At 41.8% G+C, this 12189-nt stretch overlaps 1 protein-coding gene across 1 annotated transcript; it reads left to right on the top strand.

Moving 5' to 3' along the window:
• Positions 1-352: 352 nt before the first annotated feature.
• On the top strand, positions 353-11735 carry LOC306919362 (uncharacterized protein; the record flags this gene model as incomplete). The annotated part of the gene is made up of 6 exons (XM_079532155.1): positions 353-679; positions 2002-2160; positions 2602-2739; positions 7621-7758; positions 9426-9649; positions 11727-11735. Exons 1-6 carry the CDS (start codon positions 385-387, stop codon positions 11733-11735), a joined length of 963 nt encoding a protein of 320 aa, XP_079388281.1. The 5' UTR covers positions 353-384.
• Between the last annotated feature and the right edge of the window lie 454 nt (positions 11736-12189).

Genomic DNA, 12189 nt, shown 5'->3' on the forward strand with positions numbered 1-12189 from the left:
ATCCTTTAAGATCATGGTTTTAGATCATTGATTTTAGATCATTGATTTTAGATCATTATTTTAGATTATTGTGTAACTGTTCCTCTGTCCTTTCTTTCACAAACTGTTAATAAAGTATTCATCCGTCCGTCCAGTTACACACCTCCTCCATCAGGGGGCGAAATACAGAGCCTTTGCATTGAGAAAACGGCCTGGAGTATCCATTGGTGCGCATGCGCTCGAAACACGTTGATCCGGAAACGCGTGTTGTTGTTGCTGTAGATTTGCCAAAAAAACTGCCCAGCGGGGAGCACTGCAGCATAGTGGTTGTTAGCCTTTAGCTCTGTGGTTGTTTTTCATCGTGGTGTGAAATAAAGGGAGTGCTACTAAAAACAACGTCTCATAATGGACGTCAAAACGTGTCAAATGGAGTCTGTACGGCTGAAGATAAATGAACACATGACGTCGGTGGGAGAGGACATATTGTGTGTTTTGGACAAACAGCAGCAGAGTGGTGGTGCTGATGTTTGTTGTGTGAAGCTTGATGTCAGAGTGTTTGTGTTGGAGCGCCTCAGTTTGGCTGCTCAGGTCATGGTCAACCTCTTCCAGAGAGAGATGGAGAGACTAGAAACTCTGCTGGAGAAACAAAACAAAGTGCTGGACATTGATGTTGATATGGATATCGATCTACACACTGCAGGTATGTGTGTGACACACACACACACACACACACACACACACACACACACACACACACACACACACACACACACACACACACACACGCACACACACACACACCCCCCAATTGCAGCTGTCACGTACAATTGCGACTGGAGGTGTGGTTTTGCTTACTCATCCTTGTTAACTCTACTGTGTGTGTGTGTGTGTGTGTGTGTGTGTGTGTGTGTGTGTGTGTGTGTGTGTGTGTGTGTGTGTGTGTGTGTGTTAGGCCTTCCTGATGGGCCTAATATTGCCTATCATTCTGTTATTAACCCCCTCTGGCATCTCACTTTTTTGCTCATAAGTGGCCTAGTTTAGGGATTATTCCTCATGTTATTTTAAAGGCTTAAAAATGCAGGAAAAGAGACAATGAGAGAGCTTTACAAGCTGTTGTGGCAGACTGACACACGCACACAGACCTCTGTATCGTTCCAATTTCAGTTCGTATTGGTTTGCTCCCAATCTTTTGCCCTCTGGGGGCGGGCGGGTGGTGTTACAGCGTGACACACAGACAGACAGTTTTGGCTATCTTCTATAGTTAGTGCTCACTTCGTTCGCAATTAGGGCATTTGAACATTGATGCCTGTCAGTCACAATGGGGGACAGGGTTTCATTTTGTGGGACGCTTAAAGTCTTGGATGAGGGACTGTCCCACGCAAAGGGAGACATCTGGTCTACGTTCTGTGAGGCAACTCACCGTTTCCATGTGAATCCTGAGATCCTGATAACAATGAGATGATTCTCACTGTTCTATTATAGCAGCTGGGTTTACTTTTTATTATTACTGCCGGGCAGAGAAACCTTGTATCTCCATAATTCAGAAGGAGCGAGTGCATTCTCCGACACCGGCAATCAGACGCGGGGGGAGGGGCGGCACCTGCCTTTCAAGGTGGGGGGATTAGTGGAGTTCCGCGGCAGTGTTGGTTCGTTTCGTGGCCGACACAGCAACTGCCGACAACAGTCGCGGCTCACGATATGCATTGCAAGTTCAAATTAACCCGTGTCTTCCCTGTGAGGTTAGGGTCTGGGGTAGGGTGTCAGACTGCTGCCACCGGTGCCAGAAAATGCACTCGCTCTCTCTCACATAATTTAACCTTTGATGTTTTTTTGTAAATTAATGTCCTAATCAGTGTCACCCAAAAGTAACCAAAATAGCCGATCTACAAGCTTTTCATTTTTCATTTTCTGAAAAGTAACATAAGAGGTTTCCACCTCACAGCAACAATATTATACCTACTTGTGTTATTAATATTACATCAAATTCCTTATTAAGTTATTTATTGTATTCCTTTATTCCAGACCAGTGTGTGGAGTCCAGTCTGCAGGTGAAGATCAGTTCTCCAGCCACAACTGTTTCTATTAAACAGGAACCTGAAGACCACCTTAAACAGGAACCTGAATACCACCTTAAACAGGAACCTGAAGACAAACAGGAACCTGAAGACCACCTGGCTCTCAGTAAGTTTAAATTACTCTGTCTTTATTTGTTTTATTGGTGAAAGTGGGTAGTACTGAGAGTGCAAAGATGAACCGATATGACCCTGTTATTGATTTTAGCATTAACAATGTGACTACATTGATGGTATTATAAATGCGACGACGGTTCGGCAGTAAAAGTATGAATGGGTTCACTGAAGCTTTGCAGTTAATTCCTGCAGTTAGTTCCTGCTGAAGAAGACTCACTGACCTAACATTCAGCTCGTCTCACATCTTCTATGTGAACACTAATGTAAACAAAAGGCAAAGCACAGTTAGGCCAAGCGCACCATCAAAGTTCAGTTCAAATTTAGGAAAATGTGGCCAAAGAGTAGTAATCTGTTGATACTTTTTCCAGCCACTACTCCGCACTGAGGTACAAGATTCAAACCTTTTATAGAGTATCTTTGTATTTGTTCCTAGACTTTCTGCACATTCTTGTGTGTAAAGAGGAGGTCTCACCTGAAGAGGAGAGGAGCTCCAGTCTGGTCCAGGAGGAACCACAACCTCCACAGATTAAAGATGAACAAGAGGAGCTACTTCAAAGACCAGAAGAGGCTGGTGGGTCAATGTTTTCAAATACGCAATACAAAATACTGCTTAAAGAAATACTTTTACATTTTGAAATACATTTTGAGTAGGGCTGTCAAATGATTAAACATTTTAACCATATTAATCTCAGTTTAAAAATATATTAATCACGATTAATCAGCATTCAAACTATGTCCAAGATTATGCCATGTTTTACAAGCTCACGATACCACACATGTTGAGCAGCTTGTAGATCGGGTATTTGTGTTACTTTTTGACTTTTTTTTCAATATAATTTTTATTTTCACCTTGTGTTTACATACTATAGATAGATAGATAGATAGATAGATTTGTCATTGCTTGCACGAAACAATGAAAGTTGAGTTCAGAGCTTCACCACTGGCATACAAATAAACACACTGTAATAAATAATTCACAAAGTGCAATAGTGCTAGTGCAACGTACTAGTGCAGTGTAATAACAATAGAGTTCAGCAATCCAAAGTTCAATGCATAGTCCAGTCCAGTACAGTACACTTGGTCAGGGATGGGGGGATCGGGGGGGCAGGTTGTTCATTCAGCAGCCTGACAGCCTGTGGTTAGAGGCTGTTGGTCAGTCTGCTGGTTCTGGACCAGATAGATCGGTATCTCCTACCAGAGGGCAGACGTTGGAAAAGATGGTGTGCTGGGTGGAACTAGTCCTGTAGGGTGTAATTTGCACGGCGTAGGCTGCGGGAGGTGAAGACTGTGGCGATCTCTGGGAGACTGGTCCCAATGATCCTGAAAGAAAAGGCGTTGCTGTGCCTTCCCCACAGCAGAGGTGATGGTGGTCCTCCAGGACAGGTCGTCGGCCACAGTCACGCCCAGAAACTTAACACATAATTTGCGGACCACGTATCCATACGTTTCTAGGGCTTTTTTATTGAATACTTTCAACACATGGACAGATGCATGTTTCCTTCTTCATACTACGAACTAACAAACGAACCACAGTATCGAGGGACCACCATGACAACAGACAGTGGCCGGGTTACAGGTCTTCTGTTGGGGGATCACGGATCACCATGCAGAGCCGTCATAATCGCCGATCGCTCGGACGTGTGATTGTAACACTTTTTTATTCATTATAATTGCAGTGATAAGACCGCAATGAACGCGTCGGGGACGTCATCGACCCGGTTGTAATGTATAACGAACTTTTCCGCATCCTAAACCTGGTGTTGTGTTCTGTGGAAGCCCTTTTTTTCCTTGTCGAGTTGTCATCTTGTCGACATGTCGACATCACAGCCTGGTTTTGCCCACCGTTCAGGCGGCCCCCGAACGGTGAGCGATCTACAAGGAGATCTCCTTGTAGATCGCTCACCGTTCGACGGCCCCCGAACGGTGAGCGATCTACAAGGAGATGGTGAAGCTTTTTTCCATCGCTCCTACGGGGGAGCGATGAAAAGTTCACCGGGGTGTCCAGAGAGGGGCTAGCTTGTAGGGTGTGGTGTTAAAATGTGTAACCGAAGAGTCCATTTGACCTCGTATTCTTCTGGGGGGAGGGGGGTGTCAGCAAGGCTGTGCTTACTGAGTGTCCAACTGTTCACCTGCCCAAGACCTCAGAGACACATACTTCCAGTGTTGTCAAAGTTACTCTAAAATGATAATATTATTACTTATTACTAGTTACTAAAAGTAATATTATTACTTTACGTATTACTCCGTGCCAAAAATAACTAGTTACTTATTACTTTTTTCCTTGCCCCCAGTAATTGCATGTTTTGTCCCCACAAGTCTTACTTTGCATTTTCAATATATATATATATATACAGGTATTTCCCAGTATAAATGTTATCAGAACTAGATAGTTACAGAATTGAATTTGGACAATTCTCTCTCTATCTCTCTCTCTCTCTCTCTCTCTCTCTCTCTCTCTCTCTCTTCTCTATAGCCCCGGTCTGAGGTGTGAAATGGTTCACTTATTTGTGTTTCATTCAACATTTACTTGAGTTTTTTTTTCTTTTCTTTTTTTTCTATATTTCTTTTTTAAATTATTATGGCAAAACATCTGCAAAAGTGACTCCCTCCCATATTTTTAAAACCCTCTAAATCACAATTTTTTTCATAGAATTTATACTCAAACAAAACTCTTGCTTTGACTACATTTTTTAAAAACTGCTAGGCATTTACACCTCTGTCCTCCGTCCGGGAGCGTACCTGTTCCCCATGTTCTATGTTCCCCACCATGCAAAAAAGGTTCTTTGTTCCCCACTTAGAATAAACCTAAACCAGAAACCTAACCTAGTAATTTTAGTAATTCTAGTAAGACTAAAAGTATTTTAGCAACTTAGTCTTAGTGTTACTTTTAGTAGCAAATTCTGATTTAAGCTCAGTCTTTGAACAATCCATTGAACTTTAGGCCTGCCTGGGCTACTTAAACTATCTAGTCTTAGCCAACTAAGAATTAACACTGGCATAAAATAAACAAACATCATTGCTCAGACTCTTCAACAAAGATGGCAAAAACAAACATTCTTTGTTCTGTACATACAACCGCAAAACTATCCATTTGGCTGAGCCGAAGGAACCAGGCGCAGGAGGTGGGCTGTGTGGACCCGGTGCTCAGGAGGATGGACCCGGTGCTCAGGAGGTGGGCTGTGTGGACCCGGTGCTCATATTGACTGGACTTATAAAAGCACGGCTCAGAGTAGAACACTCTTATTATAAGATGGTGGACAATCTCGATGCGTTCTGTGTAAAGGGAGTTTTGTGTACAGTGGGAGATCATGATGAGCTGCTATTCTCTTTGTGATTGTTTTTTTTGGAAGATGGCTGTCTTACTGTAACTTGTTCCCCTTTTGCTCAAACCTAAGTTAGACATGCAGTCGAGGGTATGTAATGGCTCTCTCTCCCACCCCTCCCCCCATATAGTCCCGGTCTGAGAGGTGTGAAATGGTTCACTTCTTTGTGTTTCACCTGGCTAGTGGCTGGCTACCCACCCCCTCCAGCCTACCTAGGCTATTTCAGTGTGTATTCCTTGTCCAGAAAGAGAGAGAGAGAGAGAGATAAACAATTAAGGTTCATTTTCAAGCAAAAAAGTAAACGCAGTAAAAATACTTTCACAAATGAGTAAAAGTAAAACATAATTGGTATAAAAATGTACTTAACATACCAAAAGTAGAAAATACACTTTATGCATAATGTATAATTTAAAGTTTTCAATCTTTTGAAAACAGCAGATCTACATTTCCACAACTATATATATATATATATATATATATATATATATATATATATGAGATTCTACGGTAAATTAAAAGGTTGAGTATGGGTATATTGTTTCACTCCTTGACAGCAGCAATGACTCCCTAAAACTGCAGTGCAAATTACTTAGCTGGAATGTATAGTTGCTGTGGCCTCTGTCCTACTGCCACCTACTGTCCATTTATTATATTACACAGTGGGTGAAAAAAACACACCCCTTAAGGCTAAACCCCACCCATCAGAGGTGTGGCTACCAGAGGTACTTTTGGCCTGAACGACATTGATATGTACCTCTAGGTGTCAGCCCGGACGAGACCAAGGGTATGGGACTGTAGCATATTTATTGTGTTCATTTTTATATCTGCCTGTCAATGTCTCTGACTTTAAACCATCCATAACTCTTCTTGCTGTTCAAGATAACCACTTCCAGGCAAAAGCAGGTGTTGCAAAAAGGTCAATATCTCCAGAATGGAAGATGGTAAAATCAAAATGTCTTTTTTAAATTGAAGTGGACAAGTTCAGCTTTCTTTTGATGTATGCGTGTGATTCTCGCTATAGGAGAACATTTTGCTGTGGGCCCCGAAAAATGTCCTTCCTTCAATGTTAAGCCTATAGCACCAGAAGAACAGGCCTGGCTGGATTCTGTAGCAGCCAATGTGTTAAAGTTAGAAACCCTCTCCACCTCCTCATTTCCGATGGAGAATGGCTGAGATGTCCGGAGACCTGCAGAAATCAATGTTGTTACCGTTGTGGACATTGCCTGCCAATATAAATGTGTGTGGGACACTGATGTGGAGGCTGGGAGGCAGAGATGCTGCTACTCTGTCATATCTATTTCAGGATCATTAATCTGTTATCAAGCTGATTGGCTGTTTCAATTATGCAATGAAAAAATACTGCTTTAGTTTCTAGATGGGCTTTAATTTTGTTCTTTTGTGTCCCTGACTCCCTGGCTGGGTCTGTCTGTCCGTCCAAGCACGGAAATAACGTTATAGCGTTTGTTTACTACAAAGTGTCACTGTTGCGCAGCCTAACACACACACACACACACCAGGGAGGGCGGCTTGTACAGTACTACAGCACAAGTACAGTACAGCGCCACTCTGTTTAAATCACTCTGTCCTTATTTGTTTTATTGGTGAAAGTGGGTCGGTACTGAGAGTGTAAAGATGAACCGATATGAAAAGGTTATCGATTTTAGCATTAACAATGTGAATGCGTTGATGCATTAACCCCTGCTTTGATCAAAATGTATTATGAATGGGACGCCGGTTCGGCAGTAAAAGTATTAATGGGTTCACATAAGGCTTTGCAGTTAATTCTACTTCAGTACCAGTAAGACGCCTGAGGGCGAGCGCTGGCGCTTTGGCATGGGGGGTAAGATCTTAATTTTCGGGCCTGTTAAGAACTCTAGTTTGTGCGATTCCATAGTTGACAACTAACCTGCTGGAGAAGACCTAACATTCAACTCGTCTCACATCTTCTATGAGAACGCTATAATGTAAACAAACAGCCATACAGCACAGAGCGCAGTCAGCGCACCATCAATGTTCAATTTTGGAAAATGTGGCCAAAGAGTAATCTGTTGATTTTTTTTCCAGCCACTACTCCGCATTGAGGGATAAGATTCAAACCTTTTATAGAGTCTCTTTGTATTTTTTCCTAGTCTTTCTGCACGTTCCTGTGTGTAAAGAGGAGGTTCCACCTGAAGAGGAGAGGAGCTCCAGTCTGGTCCAGGAGGAAGCACAACCTCCACAGATTAAAGAGGAACAAGAGGAGCTACTTCAAAGACAAGAAGAGGCTGGTGGGTCAATGACTGTTGACATTTTTCAAATAGGCAAAGAAAAATACTGCTTAAAGAAATACTTCTTTCATTTTGAGATACATTTTGAGTAGGGCTGTCAAATGATTAAACATTTTAATCGGATGCATCTTAGTTTAAAATGTATTAATCACGATTAATCTGCATTCAAACTATGTCCAATAGTTTACCATGTTTTACAAGCTCACAATGCCACAGGTTTTGAGCAGCTTGTAGATTGGCTATTTGTGTTACTTTTTGACTTTTCTTTCCCTTTTACAAATTCAATTTATTTTCAGCTGATGTTCACATCAGGATGGGGATAATTATTTTAGCACTCAAACAACTAGTGACTGCTCCTTTATACTGAAAAAGACAATAGACTTGGTAAAGTTTGATTTGAATATGTAGTATAATGGCACCACAGGGAAAGGTCTACAGTATATAGAGAGATGGCCTCCAAAAGACATTCAACAATGTCAGAGGAACAGCCAGAGATGGACCAGAGACATGGACTGTTTAGTGCAAGGATGCAACCTGTAGTAAAATTGTACAAGATAGGTATGTAGTGTTTTATTTACTGTGGTTTAAACCTGTAGTAAAGTTGAATACAATTTACAATTTAGGCATTTAGCAGACACTCTTAATCCAGAGTAATTTACAGTAAGCAAGAACAGAACATGGTAATACATCAAATACATGAAAATAAATCAAGAATCATACGCCTGTAAGGTCGTCGAGGCTAAGGCAAGTGCTAATGCAAGTGCTACGGACTGAAGATGGAGTCTGAAGGGGTGGCTATGGCGGAAGATTGGGAGTGAGTCTGGAGTTCTAATTGCAATGGGAAGTGCATTCCATAGTTTTAGTTTGTTTGTTTTTTATTTTTAGATATCTTTTGGGGCTTTTCTGCCTCTATTGATAGATTTACAGTAGGTAGACAGAAAACGGGGAGAGAGATGGGCAGATAAGACACACAGTAAAGTTTGTCGGGATCGGGACTCGAACCCGCAACATACTTTCATGCTGGATTACCAGCCAAGGTGCCTGGACCGCTAAGCCGGCCCAGGCCCATACCATAGTTTTGGAGCCAGAAGGGAGAAGAGTTTGGGACGTGTGGAGCGCTGTCCCGGCGTTTTTAGTGAATGTACTTCAAGAACGCAAGCCCCCCAAAAAACATGCTCACTCTGGGTGTGGTAGACTACTTAAAGGAACACAATCAGGTGTGAAATCATGAGTCATAATTAGCAAGCAGTGGTTTTTGAAACATCAAAGTCATGCAAGGTAACACACAATTCCAGCCGCCAGACCACAAACATGTCAATAACGCAAAGGCTATACTAGTGCAGCGCCATATCAACATCATTCAAAACAAGGCGTTTAAGTGTAAATGAAAAATATGTTACAATAGATAATATGCCGTCTCGCTCTGCCGAAAGATAAAGTCCACAGCGTGTCTCATCACAACGCACTGTGAGCTTGCTTGTAGGTCAGATACTTTCAGCGAGCAACGCCGCCATAAGGCAAAATATAAATGTAAAGTGTAAAGCCAAATGTATCCTTTGCACCGAAAATAGCCGCTCTACAAGCTAATCTGGTTATCCTATTTGAATACTTTAAGGGCCTTTGCTCCTAGACCAAAAGGGTCGTAACACATTGTATTTTTTTTGTAGACTTTCTGCACGTCCCTGTGTGTAAAGAGGAAGTTCCACCTGAAGAGGAGAAGAGCTCCAGTCTGGTCCAGGAGGAACCACACGCTCCAGAGATAAAAGATGAACAAGTGGAGCTACTTCAAAGACCAGAAGAGGCTGGTGGATCAGCGTTGACATTACTAACAGTGAAAAGTGAAGATGATGATGAAAACAGAGACACAGAGCCTGTAGCCGGCACCTCAACTGTACACATGAAAGCACAAGCTGATGTAGAGGACTGTGGAACATCACAACCAACTAGTGACAACCAGCTCCTCTCTTCACACTGTTCTGAATCTGATACTGAAGACAGTGATGATTGGGAGGAGACTATGGGAGATCAATCAGCTTTAAACACACTGAAATCACAAAACACACAAAATGTGGGAGGACAGCACAAGCTGTCCCAGGATCTGAACTCATCGAAACAAACTGACTCCAGGAGGAGTCACACAGGGAAGAAAAGTTTTAATTGTACAGAGTGTGGCAAAATGTTTAATCTAAAGGGGAATTTAAAAAGACACATGAAGATTCATACAGGTGAAAAGCTATTTTCTTGTACAGTATGTGGTAAAAGCTGTGCTCACAAGGGTGATCTAAAAAGACACATGATGACTCATACAGGCGAAAAGCCATTTTCTTGTACAGTTTGTGGTACGGGCTTTACTCGGGTGCATCATCTACCAACACACATGATGACTCATACAGGCGAAAAGCCCTTCTCCTGTACAGTATGTGGTACAGGCTTTACTCAGGCGGGTAATCTAAAAACACACATGATGACTCATACAGGCGAAAAGCCCTTCTCTTGTACAGTTTGTGGTACAGGCTTTACTCAGGTGGGTCATCTAAAAACACACATGATGACTCATCCAGGCAAAAGGCCCTTCACTTGTACAGTTTGTGGTAAAGGCTTTATTCATAGTGGTGATCTAAAAAACCACATGAGGACTCATACAGGTGAAAAGCCCTTTACTTGTAACGTGTGTGGTAAAGGCTTTGCTCTGGGTGTTAATCTAAAAACACACATGAGGACTCATACAGGGGAAAAACCATTTACTTGTAAAGTGTGTGGCAAAGGCTTTGCTATGAGTGGTCATCTAAAAACACACATGATGACTCATACAGGGGAAAAGCCCTTTACTTGTAACGTGTGTGGTAAAGGCTGTCTTCACATCGGTAATCTAAAATTACACATGAGGACACATACAGGGGAAAAGCCTTTTACTTGTAACGTGTGTGGTAAAGGCTTTGCTCAGGGTGGTGATCTAAAAACACACATGAGGACTCATACAGGGGAAAAGCCCTTTACTTGTAACGTGTGTGGTAAAGCCTTTGCTATGAGTGGTTATCTAAAAACACACATGAGGACTCATACAGGGGAAAAGCCCTTTACTTGTAACGTGTGTGGTAAAGGCTTTGCTACGAGTGGTCATCTAAAAAGACACATGAGGACTCATGAAAGGGGAAAGCCCATAGACACATGAGGACTCATACAGGGAGGAAACCCTTTAGTTGCAGGACAAACTTAAAAGCCATCAGAAGGTTCACACTGGATAGAAACCCTATGCCAGACAACCAGTGACCATTAACATTTTAATCGCTGCATTTGAAGCACCAGCCATCATCATTTGCCTATTTGCATTTTAACCAGGGGGAAGAATGTGGGTTGGTTCATTATTTAGCATTTGGAGAAAAAAAGCTGTTGCTGTTATTGTGTCTCTGTTTTCCACTGTAAATAAAGTTAAGACATCAAATAAAAACAATAGAGCACAATGTGGCTATGAGACTTTGAGGATTTGGAAATAGAAAACTCTGACTGTGATCATTTCACAATGCATTTAGGCAAATATATAAAGTACATTGTATGGTATAGATAACATTTTAGTATAATGTATACATATAACAGTGCAGAGGTCCAATGCCCCCCACCCCCTGTTAGGTTGTGATTGGTGGAGGGGATTCTATTGTTCTCCACTTTGACCAATCCACCTCAGGCTCTCTAGTATAAGAAGGGTGTGTAGTTGTCAGTCTTGTCTCCACAACTCCTCCAGGGTATTATTTATTTCAGATCAGATCTGACTGTGGACTCCAGACTTCAGGTGAAGATGAACTTTCTCAACCCCAGGAACAATTCTGCTCAACAGGATGATCACCAAGACCTATGTAAGTTACTTATCTTTATGGATATACAGCATGTCGTAATATTACCATAGACTAAGACATCCAGTAAATCTAGAATCAACATGCTCATATACATGTAATGTGTTCATAACGGTTTAGCCTTCTTAACGATAGAACACTAACCCTAGAACACCTAACAAACGGAAGACAATAACAGTCTGTTGTATAGGCTACATATAATTTGTGCCATGAGGGAGTGCCAAGAGAGATAGCGAGTGAAACTGTAAAATCAAATGATAAATGGTTGGTAAAATTGTCATTTATGTACATTAACATCAAATTAGTTGCAAGTCAATTAAGTAACTCTAAACAATATGTCCATTGTCTTTGTTTCCAATTCAGTGTTGCATCATCAGTTTGGCTTCCCTGTTCTACCAGAGGTGAATGAACAACAAAGCTTGACTAAACAAAAATGCCACTGCTGTGATCAGTGTGGTAAAAGCTTCCCTACAATGACCAAACTTAAAAGCCACCAGCGAATTCACACTGGAGAGAAACCCTATGGATGTGATCAGTGTGGACAACACTTCTCTCAAATGGCACACCTTAAAACACACCAGAA

The sequence above is a fragment of the Electrona antarctica genome (genome assembly GCF_951216825.1).
Source record: "Electrona antarctica genome assembly, contig: scaffold_25, whole genome shotgun sequence".
Lineage (NCBI taxonomy): Eukaryota > Metazoa > Chordata > Actinopteri > Myctophiformes > Myctophidae > Electrona > Electrona antarctica.